Source organism: Mastigoproctus giganteus, chromosome 10 (assembly GCF_048544385.1).
Source record: "Mastigoproctus giganteus isolate SK-2022 chromosome 10, ASM4854438v1, whole genome shotgun sequence".
NCBI classification, from domain to species: domain Eukaryota; kingdom Metazoa; phylum Arthropoda; class Arachnida; order Uropygi; family Thelyphonidae; genus Mastigoproctus; species Mastigoproctus giganteus.
In genome coordinates, this window is record NC_143584.1 from 59,742,088 (window position 1) to 59,762,721 (window position 20,634).

Here is a 20,634-nt window from a genome sequence, read left to right on the forward strand (position 1 = left end):
GGAGGTCATCAAGAGAGCTGATGGTAATGAGATCTTCAAGGCCGTCTGATTTGTAGGCTAGGATGGTCCTCTCTTATACTGTGCCATAGTGCAGATCTGCAGCTTGGATCCATGCCTTATGATTATTTTGGATTGCAATAGAAGGGCAAGGGCAGTGGTCAATTATTGGATGGTAGGGGTGTTGTCTGTGCCAGGTCTGGTATACAGGCTAATTATATGGAATGGGCTCAAGGAAGAGGTAATTTGGGTGCAGGCAACAGTATGAGTGCAGACCGTTATATCCCGATTTCTTACAATAGCAGTCCAAGGCTTGTCTTGCACTTTCCCAGAGTGGAGGTAAGGTTCTTGAACTAAGAGAATGCCTAAGCTATGTTCTTCCATTAATTTTTTTTATTCTGGCCCATGACAGATTTCGATCTTTGGACATTAATTTGGATAAGTTTGATGACTGGAGATGATGGGTGGGAGTTTTTGTTAGTGTATGAATCCATAGTCTGTTTTTAGTTGGACAAAATTCTTTAATTGCACATCCATTATGTTCTAGGACTGCTAAAGGGTGTGATATATATTTGCCCTTACTTTTCCAGATTTTGTCTCAGACAAGCTCAGGTGATGCCATCTGGGTGATGAACAATGTGAAGCAGATCCATGCTTTGGCAAGTGCACATTTCAAAGCTATTAAAATATCTGTGGTATGATATCAATGAAATATCCCCCATATAATATGCTTTGTTTTGTGCCTTTCTTGCTGCTGTGCATTCTACCATGGTTTTGGAAATGATGGAAACAGAATCATTGTCTTCAGAACTGCAACTGCTGCTGTACAATACTTTCTGTGATGTACTTAACTGTATCATTAATTGGTTCCTAGCTGATAGGTGGTATTTAACCATTGCCATAAGTTTGAAGGCATTCCAGTCAGCATGATCTTCCACCATGGGGTCATTTGACATGTAGCATGGTCTCCTATTACAAAGGTTGGATATCACAGAGAAGTGATCTATGCCATAAACTTTGTTCTGAACTTCCTATGTACACACAAGGAGGAGAGACGGAGAGAATAGAGAGATCAACTGCAGTAAACGTAGGAGGTAGGCATGTTGGAAAATCCACATCAGTTTTAAAACCCACATTTAGAAGGGCGCAGGTCAATGTTTTCGAGTCAGTCCTCGTATAGCATGATAGTTGTGTTCCTAGAAACCCTCGTGCAATGCAAAATCGTGCAATATAAACAACAGGCCCTATGGGAAAAATAGGGTTAGGTGCCGACCACCCAAGATTGAACACACATTTGTAACCAAAACATTACCAAACACAATAAATAATCTTAATAAAATACTTAAGTATTTTATTACGACTATTACGTAATAAAATATTGATAATGCTTTTGCTTCTATCGTAAGCAAACTTGTATTTCTGTTTGATTTTCTATGACAGATAGCCGTTCCATCTCTTCCAATTCTTTGTGTCTTGATCTAATGGATTTTAATTACGCTTTAGTTGTTCTTGCTATGAAAGTTGTTTTTATTTTCTCTGCAGTCTTTCTATTTCTCTGCTTTGACTCATTTAGGCCAGCAGTACGTGCAGTATAACATGGTCTTTCATTTCGCTCAAAGCGTTTCACAATTTCATATTTTTTCTGTCAACAGAGGCGGATTGGCCATAAGCCTTACCGGGGAAACCCCGGTGGGCCGGAGGCCGGTTTGATTTTGGCCATAAACACTAGTATGAGGCAGCTACAAATTTTCCTAGGTAAGAATTTTTGACACAGTCCGCCTCTGTTTATTGATATTGCTTTTCTTTTTCTCTCTGAATCTGTAGAGTCTTCACCAGGATGCTTCCTTTTCACACCTTTTAAGTATTTTACTCATTTTTAGAGAATAAAGCACAGTTACAAAATGAGGAGGCACGCTTGATACACATAAACAAAGATACACATAAACAAATCAGTTGCTACACATGTTAACACGTGTAGCAACTGAATAAACAACACTGTAAAGGCAGAGACACACTAACACCTCACTAGCTCACATTTTACTAAAGCACATTTCTGGGGGTTACTACCATAAAACAATAAAAAAAATTTGCAGCTGCATTTCTGCTAGTGGAATCTGTTATAAACTGGTAGTAAACTCGATCTAATTGAATTTGCGATAATATCGATAGCGGAATTGTTTGGGTTTTTACGTTATTATGGCGAAAAGCGTTTCCCCTTCACTGATATAAAATACATAAATACATTTTCAGAATCTTCTCTTCATTCCTATCATATTGCGTTCAGTTGGGGTGATTCTGCGTTCGACTGCCATTTCTTGTACCCACAAAGGCGAATTGTGCATAAGCGAATTCGGTTCGTGTTATACACGATATCGTTCCCCTATTTATAAATCGTGTATGATCAAATTCCTGTACTGTAAACACATGTTATACGAGGACTGACTACTCATAATTGGAAGGTTCATGGTGCATTAACTACAAGTGACCACAGGGGTATTTATTTTGATTACTGTTCGGCTGGGGTGCCTCGTGACTGGCTGGAGACCAATAGGTATGATAGCATTAGCATTAGCAAAGGCACATGATGCAAGAAAGCAAGCTTATATAGCATCAGCCAAAAAAAAAAAAAAAAAACCCTTATTTCACCCATCCACTCACTCCAAACGTTTGTCAAATTCTGCCTAGAATCTATTTAAGCTATCAACTTCTACAACGACAGATGGAAGTTTGTTCCAGCAATCCGCTGTCTAAAGGAAAACTTCCGCACAACTATTATACAACCGTCTTTTCTCAATTTAAATTACTGAAGCCTGATATACCATCATCAATATCATTTATAAATACAGAAAACACCAATGGACACAACACTGAACCCTGAATGACTCCACTAATAATATACGTTCACAAAAAGCAGTGTCCATTGATTTCCACTCTCTGGCTTCTCCCATTCAATCATCCCTTTATCCATAGCAGCGATTTGCCTCCAATGCCACACTGCTCCAATTTGTGCAGCAGTCTTCCATGTGCGACAGTATCAAAAGTCTTTTTAAGACCCAAATATATGATATCAAAGTTATTCTTTGCATCCGGTTCCTTTGAGACTACATCATAGTATCCAATCAAAATAGTCAGACAAGACTTCCCCTTAAAAAATGCATGCTGTATCCGAGCTACAACTGACATCTTGTCTAGATGATCCTACAATGCTTCTTTAACCAGTGGCTCCATTAATTTCCCTGGAACACAAGTTAAACTAACAGGTCTGTAATTATCTGTGTCTCCTTTTGATCCTCCTTTGTGGATTGGGGTCACATTTGCACATCTCCAGTCCATGTGTACCTTCCCTGAGTCCAGGGAAGCTCTCATAACTATGGCTAAGGTTTTGCTTACTTGCTTTGCCGCCTCCATTAATATCACTGGATAGATTCCATCCACCCCAGGTGCCTTTCTAGTGATCTTTAACAATTTCTCCTCCACTTTACTCTCAGTTATTCCAAGATTATCGAGCTTACTGCCAGAGTTGAATACACCTCTGCATTCTCCTCCCTGAATAACTCCTCATGTGTGAATGTCGATGCAAAATATTCATTCAGTTTGTTAGATACCTGAGCAGGATCATCAACAATTGAACCATCCATATCAAGTGGACCAATCTGATTCATCCCCCTTCCTTCTAGAGTTTACATAAGTAAAGAACTCTTGGCTGTTCTTCTTTGCACCCTTTGCCAAAGGTTTCTCGAATCTGCCTTCACCTGCCTAAACTCCTTTGTAACTTGGTTACAGACCATCTTATATCTATCATAGGCTTCTGTGTCACATGTTAATTTATATGTATCCCATGCATTCTTCTTCTCTGTCACATGTCTGCCAGGGTATGTCTGCCAGGGGCAAAGGTTGATGACGTTGCAGAGCGGATATCATCTTTTAAGGGCACAAAAGGTGATATAGTTGTACACGTTGGCACTAATGATATTAAGCGTAGGAGACCAGCGGAATTACTTAGCAAGTACAGGTCACTGTTGAAAAAAAAGCCGTGAATTAGGGTTGAATTTGAAAGTGTCTGCAATTCTGCCCATACACGATAGGAGGGAGTATATGATGAGAGCCTTGTCGATCAATTCGGCCCTGGAGGGATTGTGCAAGGCTCAAGGGGTAGAATTTTTTTCAGCCTGGACTGTACTTGTTAACAGGAGAGATTGCTTCTACAGGGATGGGATACACTTAAATAGAAAGGGTGCAAGAATTTTGCTGATGCTGTCGAGGCAGTGTTAGGGGGGGTCGGGAAACTGCTAGTTGGGGGGGGATACAAGGACTAATAGATTAACAGTAGCCACTGGCAGAGGTGGAAGTGATTCTTGCACTGCTTCTATTGAAATGAGCAGAAGCCTGAAAAACAAGATGCAGGATATTTCAGAGACTGCTGGGAGTCATTGCGGTACAAGAAAACACATGGGTTGTGTTAGGGTAGCTAAGAATAGAAACAGGTGCATGTATACCTGCGTGTACACCAATGCTAGGTGTTTGGTAAATAAATTTGATGAATTTGAGGTATTGCTCAAAACATCAAAGGCAGATATTGTTGGGATATCAGAGACGTGGTGTCACACAGATATAAGTAATGCGGAACTGGAATTTGGGGAATACAATGTGTATAGAAAGGATAGACAGGACAGGAGGGGAGGAGGGGTTATGCTATTAATTAAGAAACACAAAGTCCAAGGAAGTGAAGCCAGTCGACATCGATGGACAGGGCAGTGTCGAGTCAGTTTGGTGTGATATAAGCATAGGGAAATCAAAATTGAGAGTAGGAGTGTGCTATAGGCCTAATGACTCTGATGAGTATAATAAGATATTGTACAGGGAAATAGAGTGGGCCAGTAAATCAGAGAGTCTTATAATGGGAAATTTTAATTTCCCAGATATTGACTGGAATTTGTGGGTTGGTCACTCGCACACTAGCAAGGCGTTTGTGGATTTATTGGATGATTGTTTTCTACTTCAGCATGTTCGTGAGGCAACAAGAGGGAGCAATACTCTTGATCTGATTATCAGTAGTGATTCTTCATGCATTAAGAATCTGCAGATAAATGAAGCACTAGGTGGCAGTGATCACAGTGTGTTGAAGTGGGATTTACTCAAGGAGGTAACTACCATCAGAGGTAAAGGGAAGGGTTTTTGTTTTCGTAAAAGTGACTATGAGGGTCTGAAACAGTATTTAAATTCTATACAGTGGGACCAACTGATGGCGTTATCAACAGCAAACTCAAAATGGGAAGCATTCAAGGAACTAATCTTGGAGGCTACCAGGCTTTAGATACCAACTAAGAAATATTGTTCAAGGTTTAGGCCTAAATGGTTGTCAGATGGACTAATGAGACATGTGGCAGAGAAGAAAAATGCATGGGATACATACAAATTAATGGGTGACATGGAAGCCTATGATAGATATAAGTTGGTCTGTAACCAAGTCACAAAGGAGATTAGGCAGGCAAAGGCAGACTACGAAAAATCCTTGGCAAAGGATGCAAAGAAAAACAGAAAAGTGTTCTTTACATATTTAAACTCAAGAAGGAAAGGGATGAATCAGATTGGTCCACTGGATATTGATGGTTCAACAGTTGAGGATCCTGCTCAGGTGGCTAACAATCTAAACGAGTATTTTGCATCTACATTCATGCATGAGGAGTTATTCAGGAAGGAGAAGATGTAGGTAAAGTAAACATTGGCAGTGAGCTGGATGATTTTGTAATAACTGAGAGGAAAGTGGAGGAGAGATTGTTGAGGATAAACATAAAAAAGGCACCTGGGGTGGATGGGATCTATCCAGTTATATTAAAGGAGGCAGCAAAGGAAGTAAGCAAACCCCTAGCCATATGAGAGCTTCTTTGGACTCAGGGGAGGTACCCACAGACTGGAGATGTGCCAATGTAACCCCAATTCACAAAGGAGGATCAAAGGCTGACACAAGTAATTATAGACCTGTTAGTTTAACTTCTGTTCCAGGTAAATTAATGGAGGCACTAGTTAAAGAAGCACTACAGGATCATCTAGACAAGAATTCAGTTATAGCTCAGACGCAGCATGGTTTTGTTAAGGGCAGGTCTTGCCTGACCAATTTGATTGGATACTATGATGTAGTCGCAAAAGAACTGGATGCAGGGAATAACTTTGATATTATATATTTGGATCTTAGAAAGGCTTTTGATACTGTTGCACATGGAAGACTGCTGCACAAATTGGAGCAGTGTGGCATTGGAGGCAAATTGCTGCTATGGATAAGGGGATGGTTGAGTGGCAGAAGACAGAGAGTGGTAATCAATGGACACTGCTCAATGTGGACTAATGTTATTAGTGGAGTTCCTCAGGGTTCAGTGTTGGGTCCATTGTTGTTTTCGGTGTTTATGAATGATATTGATGATGGGATATCAAGTTTAATGTCCAAGTTTGAAGATGATACAAAGGTTGGCAGGGTTGTTAAGGACACTACTGATGCTATGCTGCTGCAACAGGATCTGGAAAGGTTGAACAGATGGGCTGAGAGGTGGCAAATGAAGTTTAACATTGACAAATGTAAAGTACTACATATGGGAAACAGTAACCCCAGAGCAACGTATCAACTCTGCGGTACTACACTGACAGTGGTGGAGAATGAAAAGGACCTGGGGGTAATTGTGCAGGCAGATATGAAGTTCTCTGAGCAGTGCAGATGAGCTGCAAGAGTAGCTCATGGTGTCTTGTCAATGATATACAGGAATTTTTCTAGCAGGGATAAGGAGGTGATTATTCCCTTGTATAAGGCAATGGTTAGGCCACATCTTGAGTACTGTATACAGGTCTGGAGGCCTCATTTCAAGAAGGATGTAGAGCTGCTGGAACGGGTACAGAGAAGGGCAACAAGATTAGTGAATGGAACAAAGGGTTGCTCTTACGAAGAAAGGCTTAAGTTTTGCAAATTACAGAGTCTGGAGACTAGACACCGGTGAGGTGATCTGATAGAGGTGTATAAGGCTTTGAATGGTTTGAGCATGCTCAATGCCAATGGGATTTTCATCTTGCTCAAAATAATCACCTGAAAGGGCATAAATTCAAATTGAGGAAGGACGGATGTCGGATAGATGTGCGGAAATTTGCCTTTGGGCAGCGGGTGGTTGGTTGGTGGAACCGACTTCCATCACTTGTTGTTGAAGTTGATAGCCTAAACAAATTTAAAGCTCAACTGGACAGGTATTTCGAACGAACGGATGGGTGAAATGGGAGTGGTGTGTGTGTTTTTTTTTTTTTTTTGGCTGATGCTGAATAAGCTTGCTTTCTTGCATCATATGCCTCTACTAATGCTAATGCTAAATGTACACCAAATATTCATCCACTCTCACAGGGAGGCATGCAGCTACTTTTTCAGCATACAAATTAATAGGATAACAAGAACAGCCTATTACCAACAAGTACTAGATCTCCTCTTCTAATATCCTTGCTTCTCCAGTTTTTAGGCCTACCATAATATGCACATTATTAACATAAGTGTCGGTTAGTTTTTTTAAAGGAATCCCACATGCTTCAGGTTGCTCATAAGATGTTAAAGTTATACTCTGTAGAATCACCTCCCAATACTAGCACTAAGCAGAAGCTGCTTTTGATTTGATGATTTCTTTTTTTTTTATTACAAAATTTCATCACAGTAGGATATAACTTGGAATCACTTTGATTACTGCCACCTATAGTAATCAAAAATGGTCCATTTTTTAGAGCCATCACCACCTCTTTTTTCCCTATATGTGCAAAAATGATCCATTTTTTAGAACCATCACCACCTCTTTTTTTCCCTATATGTGCAAAAATGGTCCATTTTTTAGAGTCATCACCACCTCTTTTCTCCCTATATGTGCAATTTCACTAACTATGATTGTTGTTTTTGTGTTTCCACTTACTTTTATTTATTTTTTCTATTTCACTATTGGGAAACATGTTTCTGAACAACATGCCTGCACGATCAGCACAAATGAGAAAAAGATTATGTTCTATGATAAAAGTTACAAACAACATTTGACATATATGACATTGTCATTATCACACATGCTGAAATTTTGCACTTTTTTCTATGCAATGCAAACTTTCATTATGCTTATTTGTTTGCAAATATCTGATTACATTCTGTTTTCCACTAACTGACACTGAAAAATCAATCTATATGCAGTACACAAGGAAAACACGTTATCTCTTTCAGATTTTATAAGACATAGAAAATCTTCCATATATGTTGTATTTCATTTAATCTCAATGAAAGACATTGTTAGTTAGCTTTTCCACAAAAGTATAGGGAAATGGTTGCACACTGATGGTTGAACAAAGACATTATACCACATTTTTTGCAATATACACTAGCACACCTGATGGCCAATTTGTTAAGGAAAATAAGCTGAAAATTATGTTAAAATTTCACAGAATTTTTAAAAAATTCCAATTTTAACATAGTTTTATTATTATTTTTTTTTTATTTTTTTTTTTTGTGAAAAGGAAAAGATGGAGAAAATCTGCTTTTGAAAAAAAGATGGAGAAACCGTTTGTAAACTAACTACATATATTAAAATGGTGAGAAGGAGGAATCTAATGAAGTAAAAAAGATGGGTCCCCATCATAAATCTAGAGAGTTGGCAGCTATGCATACTTTTGAATTCAGCATATTATCTAGTCCCCTCCCTCACTCCCTTCCACTCTTATTACTTAATGACATCTTGGCAATAATAGCCACCACACTGCAATACAACAGAAATTCCTTTCATTTCTAACAAATAAACCCTACACAGCCTTACCTAACAATGTCAGAAAATAACAAGCTAAGTTTAAAAAATGTAGTTTTTATACCTACCAATACAGAAATACACAGAGAAAGAAATTTAGGCATTAACAAGACTTGGTAATCACTTGTAATGATGAACAGCCAAATTTCTCAATGTTGCCAACAGCTGAAATAAATGATTGCACACTCTCATCCTTGCTTAATCTAATTAGTATTTATCTGATAGGAAAAACCATTCAACACTCACCTCTGCCTTGCCTTGGAGAAAAAAATATACTGTTTCAAAGACTTCAACTTTAAATATGAAACTTTATTTGGAAGCAACTTTTCGGTTTTGTTACTGATTATAATACTAAAGTTTTGCCTATTTGTAATGAAGTAATTTATTGTGAATTTACAAGTAGAACGAATAAGTTTCAACCGTCCTTGATTTAGATTTGTTAAAGGTAACAACATATCACCTTTAAAGACATTCATTATTCAGCTCCAATGCTGAATAAAAACGCATAAGACGGGCTGAGAAGTGGCAACTGAAGTTTTAACATTTACAAATGCAAAGTACTGCATATGGGTAGAAGTAACCACAGAGGAACGTACCAACTGTGTGGTACTACACTTAGGGTGGTAGAAAATGAAAAAGACCTGGGAGTGATTGTGCAGTCAGATATCAAGTTTTCTGAGCAATGCAGATAGGTTGCCAAAGCAGGTCATGGGATATTGTCAATGATATATGGGAATTTTGCTAGCAGGGAAAAGGAGGTGATTATCCCTTTGTATAAGGCAATGGTCAGGCTACACCTAGAGTACTGTGTACAGGTCTGGAGGCCTCAGTTCAGAAGGATGTAGAGTTGCTTGAGCATGTACAAAGAAGGGCAACAAGATTGGTGAGGGGAACAAAGAGGGGTCCTCTTACCAAGAAAGGCTTAAGTTCTGCAAATTGCAGCGGCTGGAGACATGGCACCTGTGAGGTGATCTGATTGAGGTGTATTAGGCCTTGAATGGGTTGAGCATGCTGAATTCTGATGGGATTCTTTCACTTGCTCAGATCATGAACTTGAGGGGGCATAAATTCAAATTAAATAAAGACAGTTGTAGAATAGATGTGTGGAAATTTGCCTTTAGCCAGCAGGTGCTTAATTGCTGGAATAAGCTTCCATCTGTCATTGTGGAAGTTGATAGCTTAAATAAATTCTAGGAGAAACTGGACAAACTTTTGGAGGGAATGGTTGTGTGAAATTGTTTTTTTTTTTTTTTTTTTTGGCTGATGCTACATAAGCTTGCTTTCTTGCATCACATGCCTCTATTACTATTACATCTTCCCCAACCAATTTCTTTTCTTTTTCAAATAATGAGCACTTGTCTTCATAGAAAGAAATTCTGGCAAGAACTAATTGGAAATCAAGGGATCCTGTAATAATGAAGTCTGTCTCTCTCTCTCTCTCTCTCTCTCTCTCTCTCTCATCTTCTTACCCTGAATTTTCATTGCTAATCCTGTAGGTTTCCTTATTCACTGATCAATTATTTTCCTCAACGTACTAACCAAACAGTTCCCACACTTGTAATAGAGTAATGTTATGCCTATGGCTTCACCACAGTGGTCAGTAGCTGCACTGTTTTTCAGTAATAACAAGCCATGACATACCCTGGTCCTATTCCATCTATCATTTTTACACAATATATTACCCATCTCCCTGACAATAGAGTCACCAACAATAACTAGTTCCTTTGGGACCAGCGCATTCTGCCTTGGAGATTGCCACTGTGCTGCCCAATGCACAATAGTGAGCTCTGGTGTTGAGTTGGGCAGCTGAGAGCTTGACGGGCCCCCCTCATATTAATTTCTTTGAGGGGATCTACCCTACACCTCAAGCTCGCATAGATGCCCATTAGAATGCTGAGTTGAAGCCTAATTTCTAGACACTCTCTGCACCTGGCACATAAAAAGATATCTCCTTGGCTAAATCATGTACTGTTCCAGATAGTTTGGCAAACATATTATTTAGCTATGATATTGAAGTATATATCCAAATGATACTGCTATTGAACAGAGAACCATGTTTTTCAATTATTTTCTGTTAAGATTAAATACAGTATCCTATACAGAAAAAAAACTTACTTGGTAAGATTTCTCGAACCATTATATGATTAACATCTGGAATTCTGCTAGAATGGCCAAATATAATGAGAGAAACTTCTACTGGTGCTGGTGCATCAAATATTGTGACACTAACATGATATTCCATATTTGGACGCAGTTTAGCTGGTGCAACAACTGTGTACATGTTTTGTAGCTGTGTACTACTGAAATTAAAAAAAATAATAAAAAATTATAATAATAAAAGGCATGAAGGAAAAAAATAATCTGGGCCTTTTATTTAATTTAAGTATTTTTCAGATTTTGTAGAACACCAATAAATCACTGATTAAACCTGGCTTACTAAATGACATTTTGAAAAACAAATTTTCTACCCATTAACAAAAGATCAATCTTAAATAAAGAGAGCAATATTGTGAAAGAAGGTTATATTGTTATTATTTGGTTTTTAGGAGCATTAGCAACTAAGGCCATATTGCTCCGTCTGAAAGAAGGTATACAATTAGGAAAGCAACAATACCTATAACGGTCAGATTTAAAAAAATATATTTTCTATGTGATTTCTATTTGAGATCTCAAAGTAAATTTATATTGAGAGAGAGAGAGAGAGAGAGAAACTTATTTTGCTCACCAAGGCAACAGAGAACACAAAATATGAGACAGAGTGTGATAACCTATCTTATGACATTGGCGCATTTATTTTTGTAACAATTTTCCACCAACATAGCAGTAGCATTTGTTCTGTCTTACATTTATTCTATAAGACAGTATGAATATGTGACTATAAATCTTGTGAAATGATTCTTAGATGGTCTTCCTTTATGCATCTCTGGTTATACTACACTTAATTTTACATCCAATTATATTGCCTTTTGGTTGAATAAAAATCAATTAAGACTCAAGCATCAGAAATGCTCACATTGTGAACCCCCATAAATGCAATGAAGTTTTCTTTAATTACACAATCAATAGTACCCTAAGGGGAAAAAAAAGTATCGGAAGAGCTTCACCTGCATGTATAAATTTCTTTTCGGGCTTTCTTTATAATCAAATGATAATCTTCATAAACTTCATAATCAAATTTTAACAACTTGGCTAAAATAATTACATTTCACAAAGAGAACCAGCAGAGTTTTTCTGTTACAATACAAGTCTTCCAAATTAATATTATATCTCTGATTGAACAGGCTAACCCAAAACACATAAGTTCTTGCAAACAATGACCACCATTATGATGTGCCTTTTGATGTTATGATGACTCCAAACATTTTTTACATTATGAGACAGTGAAATGAGACAATGTGAATGAGCTTTGAAACAGTTCTAGCAGGTTGGCCCTTCAGTCCAACAGGACAAACATATTGGTAATGCTCTCAGAGGCATCTGGATTAGCTAGTATACAGGGTGTCTCAAAAATATTGGTACAAATGTTTAGGGGAGGTAGGTAACAGCTAAAGGAATGTGAATCGCATAGGAACCCATAACCGGAAACGTCACCGTAAGTCGGTACACGGCATTGTTCATCTGTTCACGAGAGGGAAAATTTCTGGTTTACTCATTCAAGCAGTAGTCACCGCACAAAGAGCATGCATCGATATATGACCTGTGAACTGGCAGACATGCACCTAGTGTATGGATTAGCAGAGAGCCCACACAGTGTGTGCCCCCATGCGGCATAACATCGCTTCACAATAAATGTGTGGGCAGGTATGGTCGGTGACTGCTTAGTCGGCCCATACCTGCTTACTATCCCGCATGAACTCCGCTAAATATCGGATCTTTCTTGAACAAGTTCTGCCAGGGTTACTTGACGATGTTCCAGCAAATGTGAAACGCAACATTTGATTTCAACATGACGGGGAGCCTGCCCATTATGGAAGGTGTGTTTGTGACCATTTGAATAGGTGCTTTGGGCGTCGATGGATTGGCCATGGTGGACCTGTTGCCTGGCTCCCACGCTCACCTGATTTATCGAGCCTTGATTTCTTTCTGTGGGGCCCCTCAAATCTATTGTGTATGAATCGCCTGTGGAGACGGAAATGGATCTTGTGGCAAGACTCGTCTGCGCTGCTACTACTACTGTCAAAGAAAATCCAGGTGTGTTCGACCGTGTCTGCCAATCCATGCTGTGTCAGTGTCACGCATGCATCGCGTCACATGGTGGAACCTTTGAGCATCTGTTGTAACATCATGAAATGCATCCATCTCGTACTCCATTGTTAATATTATGTCAAATAAATGTTGGCCACTAATTACTGTCTTGTGTCATTTCTGCTTCTTGTGCCTCTGCTACTACTACTTCCCCGTGACGTTTCCGGTTATGGGTTCCTATGCGATTCACATTCCTTTAGATGTTACCTACCTCCCCTAAACGTTTGTACCAATATTTTTGAGACACCCTGTATAAGAATAATTCAAAAAATCTGTAGAATGAATATGAAAAAATGCAACTTTTTAAAAGGTTAATTTCAGTGTTCAGCATAGTAACCTTGAAATGAAATGCACTTCCTAATGGTGCCCAAGTTGTTTTATATTGCACAAAGAAAGTTTATATCTTATGGAATTGAGTCTCTCACAGCAAATATCACTTCTTCATCAACAAAATCTTTGTCCACAAAGGTCTCTTAAATTTTGAAAGGGAAAAAAAGTCACTTGGAGTCAGAATAGAGAATAAGGAGGTGGGAGATGATCAAGGATTTCTAACCCTGCATTTGCAATGACAGACACTGCAACAATGGACTCATGCTGACATTGTCCTGCTGAAAAAGGACATCGTGATACAACAACCCTTGCCACTTTATCCTGCTGACCTTGACAGTTCAATATTACCTGTGGATAATGCTGGTATACCATTGTGGATACATGTTCAAGATAATAAGCACAACTTCCTAATCATCCCACAAAACTGAAGCCATCAACCTGCCTTTATATCAGCTGACTGGGTAAACCCAATTTCTTGTTAAATGGTGATTCAACTTGAGATTAAATGCATTTAAGCCATGTTCTAGTGCTTGGAATCAAAATTGAATACACTAGAACGTAGATCCTGAATTTTCCAGCACATCAGATGGGATTTTTGTTGCTGATATGCCCATCAAATGATACAACTGCTGGAGGGGAAAAAAAAAAAAACTACAGTTAGTATAGTGTAAAGCAAAGTACAAAAAAAAAAAAAAAAAACTACATTCAGTAGTGTTACTGTTGTGTGATGATGCATTGACTCAATGATAGTTTCTAAACACACAATTTCAGGACTGTTCGAATCATGCATGTAGGTCATTTAATGAACTTTTGGAACCGCTTTTATAACTTTGCATCTTCCAGTCTACTAACTATGACCAGAGTAGTGTGTATACTGGAAATGACATTATGTTAAGGAGTTGAGTGCATCTTGCCATATGTACAGTAAATCTCAAAACTTCATTTCTTATAATACATTCCTCCCCTCCTCAAATATTTACTTCATCTACAGCATTTGCATTGTGAATAGCCAAACTATTGGAATAAACTTATCTATGAAAAGATTAACTGCCAAACACTTCATAATTCATTTCACAAATACACATTCATTTCAACTCTAATCTTTATGACATCCATTTTCAGCTACAATTTTCTATAATCCTTTGGCTTTAAAGGTCAACCGTTCATATATTTGATATTCCATGCCTGAGCCTTCCTAATATGGAATCTCTTCTTTCTGATCTCCTTCCTCACCTTGATAAATTCATTTGCTGTTTCTAGAGCCCCCCCCTTCGATTCAACAAATGACTATAAAAACTTTTTTTGCTTACTTTCTTCAAACCTCTACTTACTCCAATCTAACTTTTCAGCAGTCCATATTTTGACTACAGAAAGTAGTTCAAAACATGGACTACTAAAATAGTTGAACTACAGAATGCTATGTTAGTTCCAGATTATCTGTTTCTGAGTTCAAGTTCCTTCCTAGTTCAGAGAAATTTCTGACAGCCATTCCACTTTGGTTTGAACTAGCTGGTTCCAAGTAAAAGTTCCAGATTCTCCCCTGAAAGTTATTCTAGGAATTTTTCTTCCCTGCAAGACAAACCAATCCTGAACACATAGCCTTAGACTACACAATGATGAAAAGCAGAGGGAAAGAACCAGCACAGACTGGAATAAAAATTCTCAGGTTTAAGGACTTGCCTTTTGCAAAGAACATTCATCAATCTGACATTTTTCTTTTTTTTTTTAATTAGGAAAATACATCCATCTCATATTGGTAATAACAAGATATTGATAATGACGAGAGTTTGCCATTTAATTTTTTTTTTTTTTTACATACAGCTCAATTTTTAAAAATTCTATTCAGTGATGGAAAATATAAAGTAGCATGGCAAACTAAAACATTAGGAAATATTCTTCCACAATTCAGAACCTCAAAAATTTTTACATCTATTTATTTTATCATAGTGGATCTGTTTATTATCTAAAGCAGGAGACAGTTTTCTATGCAGTCTGTATTAGAAAAACGTAAATTGTTACAATCTAAATCCCATTTTTGGCATAAGAATAACAAAACATCAGTTAAATATTGTGGTAACATATTTTCTATTTCATTTTATTACTTAACTTATTCATTACTTACTGAATGCACAATATTAACTAAGGTGCATTCAATATAATACAACTGATTTTTTTTAAACATCAGATTAAGGGAACTTAAAAAAAATTCAAAACTAAAATAACACAAAGCTAAGCACTTCAACCTTCGATCTGTCCTTAATTTCTTAATTCTCAGATGTTTCTTTGTACTTCCTGTACCACTTCTTCAGTGACTGTACAGGCAGGCAAACTTTTTCAGCATCTGCCAAAAAAAAAAAAAAAAAAAATTGCCCACTTCCCCATCATCAAAAAAGTGACTATCCAATTCAGCTTTTGAACTCTAACAAACTCTCTACCAAAACCAAGCAGTAGGCAATCTATCCTAGACCTGATTCTAAGGTATTAAAGAGTCAAAGAGTAAGTGATCTACAATATGCAGCCTGAAAGCAAGCTTCATGAGATCCAGCCTTCTGTTATTCTCCACAATTCTGTATTTCTGGCCCCCCTTGGTTCTTCTCTGTTCTACCAGCGAAAATATAATCAACCCATTTATTTTGGTGATTTCCATCGGAGGCCTCCACATGTGGCTTCCAGACCTGAACACAATGTTCTAAATGCAATCTCAGCTAAGGCTTTCTTTAATCAATTTTGAGCTTATTTAACAATATAACTCACTGTGTATATTTTAGTGCACTTGCATAATTTATACACAGCCATAAATTATGCAAGTGCACTTAATGCCGCTATTGCAAATTATAGGTTAGCAAATTTGTTGTTTCTTATTTGGTTTTTAGGAGCATTAGCAACTAAGGCCATATTGCGCCGGGAATGTGCGGTGGTCATTCCCTTGACCTTTCCGCATCCTCCGTATTTGGTGGTGACGGGCTCGAACCCCGGTCTAATCAAGAAGCGTGTACTACGCACTGCTGCTCCTTCCCACCTGGCTACGGAGGCGCCCAGCAAATTTGCAATAGCGGCATTAAGTTACATCTAATCTATAATTGGCTGTGTATAAACGATGCAAGTGCACTAAAATATACATAGTCTAACTCTTTCGCAGCTTGAGGCATAAGTCCTTAATGCATTAGAGTCCTAACTCACTGCTTAATAGATAAACTGAATAATATTATTTTAGCATTTTTAATTAACAGGCATGTTAATAAATAAAATATTTTTAAAAAATACTGATAAATACCAACATGCCTGAATTACTAACCTTATTATTTACTTCTACGATTTGTGCCTGTGTGACCATGCAGTGGTTTTTTAAAAGTGCCATGAACTAAATCTTTTGTGCATGCACTACATTCTGGAATGAAGAAAAACATGGCTGCACCTGAGTCTCAGCTTGCCAGGGGCTCCTTCTCATGAAAGTTTTGCATATATATATATTAGTGGAATACATATTATACTTTATATGTGTCAGAACCACATATGCAGGAAAATTTGGAAAAACCATGGCACGAACAATTCAAAGAAATGATTTTTGTGGGGAAAATATACCTTGTAACCCTCATTGACAGGAAATCACATTGCTTTATCATACTTTAAACAATCTAAATGAGGAATCATCCACCTCATGTAGTACTGTATTTTAAAAGGAATGATTTTTTTATAAACATAATATTGTGTATAGCTTTTATTTTTCATTTTCAAATAAAATAAATTCTTTCAATTTATAAACTTTGTGAATAAAAATGATGGGTGGAACTCTTTTATATAAAGAGTGACATTAGCATTAGTAGAGGCATATGATGCAAGAAAGCAAGCTTGTATAGCATCAGCCAACTATCAACCACTCGCTGGATACAGGCCAATTTCCACACATAACTATTCTACAACTGCCTTTCCTCAATTTACTGAATACAATTGAATTTCTGTCCCCTCAGGTGAGTAATCTAAGCAAGAGGAAGAATGGCATCAGCATTGAGCTTGCTCATACCATGCAAGGCCTTATACACCTCAATCAGATCACCCTGCATGTGCCTATTCTCCAGATGCTGCAATTTCCAGAACTTAAGCCTTTCTTGGTAACACCAACCATTTGTTCCATTCACCAATCTCGTTGCCCTTCTCTGTACTCGTTCCAGCAGCTCTACATCTTTCCTAAAATGAGGCCTCCAGACCTCATTTTAGGTCAAATTGTGGCCTGACCATTGCCTTATACAAGGAGACAATTACCTCCTTATCACTGCTAGCAAAATTCTTATATATCATTGACAAGACCAAAACAGCTACTCTTGCAGCCTGTCTGCACTGCTCAGAAAACTTTATATCTGACTGCACAATTATCCCCAGGATTTTCCATTCTCCACTACCCTGAGTGTCGTACCACACATTTGGTATGTTACACTGGAGTTACTGCTATCTTCAGTTGTCACCTCAGCCCATCTGCTCAACTTTTCCAGATCCTGTTGCAATAGGGTACTGTCATTACTATCATTAATAACCCTGCCAACCTTCGTATCTTCTGCAAACTTGGACATTAACCCTGATATACCTTCATCAATATCATTGATAAATACAGAAAACAACAATGGTCCTAATACCAAACCCTGGGGGAATCCACTAAGAACATTAGTCCACGAAGAGCAGTGTTCATTGATTACCATTCTCCCACTCAACCATCCTTTTATCCATAGCAGCAACTTACCTTAAGCCACATTGCTCAAATCTGTGCAGTAGTCTTCCATGTGCAATAGTATAAAAGCTTTTCTAAAAGCTAAGCATATGATATCAAAATTATTTTTTGCATCCAGTTCCATGGTGATCACATCATAGTAGCCAATCAAATTTGTCAGACAAGACTTTCCTTTAACAAAACCATGCTGTGTCCGAACTATAACTGCAGCCTTGTTTAGATGATCCTGCAGTGCTTCTTTAACCAGTGCCTCCATTATTTTCCTTGGAACAGAAGTTAAACTAACAGGTTGTAATTACTCGTGCCACCCTTTGATCCCCCCCTTTGTGAATTGGGGACACTTTGGAACATCTCTGGTCCATGGGCACCTCCCCTGAATCCATAGAAGCTCTCATAATTATGACTAAAGGTTTGCTTACTTCCTTTGCTGCCTCCTTAATATGACTGGATAGATCCAATCCACCCAGTTGCCTTTCTTATGTTCAACCTCAACAATTTCTCCTCCACTTTGCTCTCAGTTGTTAAAAAATTATTTAGCTCCCTACTAGAGTTTGATAAGCTTCTAACCTCCACTTCCCTACAAACTTCCTCATGTGTGAATGTAGAGGCAAAATAAGCTTTCGGTTTGTCAGCTATCTCAGCACAATCATCAACAATCAAACCATCTATATCAAGTAGACCAATCTGATTCATCCCCTTCTTTATAGAGTTTACATAAGTAAAGAAGACTTTGTCTTTGCATCCTTTGCCAAATATTTCTCATAATCTGCCTTATCTTGCTTAACCTCCTTTGTGACTTGATTACAGATAAGCTTATATCTACCATAATCTTCTGTGTCACCAGATAATTTATGTGTGTCCCGTGAATTTTTCTTCTCTGCCATGAGTCTCATTAGTTCATCTGCCATCCATTTAGATCTAAACCTTGACTGTCATTATTATTATTATAAGTATTTCTTTGTTGGGACAGAAAGCCTAGTAGCTTCCCAGATTACTTCACTGAATGCTTCCCATTTAGAATTTGCTGGTGGCAACATCATCAGTTGGTCCCACTCTATAGAATTTAAAAGCCATCTGAGACCACTGTAGTCACCTTAATGAAAGCAAAAACCATTCCTTTAGCTCTAATGGTAGTTACATCTTTAAGTAAATCCCAAATCCCACATCGGTACACTGTTATCACTGCCACCTAATCGTTCCTTTATCTGCAGATTCTTAATGCATGAAGAATCACTGCTGATAATCAGCTCAAGACTATTACTCCCTCCCTCTAATTGCCTCTCGGACATGCTGCTGCAGAAAACAATCATACAATAAATGCACAAAAGCCTTGCTAGTGTGTGAGTGACCAACCCACAAATTCCAGTCAATATCTGGGAAATTAAAATCCCCCATTATAAGACACTCTAATTTACTGGACCACTCTATTTCTCTGCATAATTTCTCATTATACTCATCAGATTCATTAGGCCTATAACACACACCTACTCTCATTTTTCCTTTCCCAGTGCTTATGTCACACCAAACAGACTCAAAATTCCATTGTCCACCTACATCAATTGGATGCACTTCCTTAGATTTTATGTGTTTCTTGAATAAAAGCATAACCCCTCCTCCCTTCCTATCCTTTCTTTACACATTGTATTCCCCAAATTCCAATTCTGTATTCCTTATAATTGTGTGACACCATGTCTCTGATATCCCAACAATATCTGCTTTTGATGTCTTGACCAGCATCTCAAATTTATTTTCTAAACTCCTAGCATTGGTGTACATGCAAGTATACATGCACCTGTTCTTACTCTTAATTATCCTAGCACAGCGCATGTATTTACTTGTTCTATGATGACTCATCCAGCAGTCTTGAATATCCCTAGCACCCTGCTTTCCAGGCTGCTGCTCATTCCAACAGAAATGAAAGAATCACTTTCACCTCTGCCTGCGACTACTGTTATTCATTTAGTCTGTGAATCCCCCCCCCAAAAGCTAGCATTTTTTCCAACCCACCTAACACTGCCTCGATAGCATAAGCAAATATTCTTGCATCCTTTTTATTTAAGTGTATCCATCCCTGTAGAAGCAGTCTCTCCTGTTAATAAGCACAGACCACGCTGAGAAAAATGCAATGAGCTTTGCACAATATTTCTGGGGCCGAATTAATAAATAAAAAAAAACATTAAAATAATTAAAAAATAAAAAAACAAAAAAAATCAAATAAAAAATTAATTAATAAATATAAATTAAAAATAAATTAATTTAAATAAAAAAAAAAATCAAAAAATTAAATTAATTAAATAAAAATAATTAAAATTAATAAAATAAAAATATAAAAAAATTAAAATAAATTCAATCTAAAAAATCTATAAAATTAATAAATAAAAAATTAAATTAAAATAATATAATTAAAAAATTAATAATAAAAAATAAAAATTATAAACTTTAAAAAAAAAAAATTAAATAAAAATAAAATTAATAAAAAAATTATTAATTAACAACTAAAAAAAATAAAAAATAAATAAAAAAAAAATAAATATATAATTTAAATAT

The 20,634-nt window shown here is 37.3% G+C and overlaps 1 protein-coding gene across 2 annotated transcripts in view; it reads right to left on the reverse strand.

Annotated features, from left to right (window-relative positions):
• The window catches only part of LOC150079048 (CD109 antigen-like), a 1,092,235-nt gene that overhangs the window by 1,008,687 nt on the left and 62,914 nt on the right, over positions 1-20,634 (reverse strand). The window contains exon 3 of one of the 2 annotated variants that reach the window (XM_090384122.1): positions 10,908-11,089. In XM_090384122.1, the coding sequence (XP_090240248.1) occupies positions 10,908-11,089 (182 nt within the window). Of the gene's footprint in view, positions 1-10,907; positions 11,093-20,634 lie in introns of both variants that reach the window. The other variant, XM_090384121.1, reaches the window with a different exon arrangement.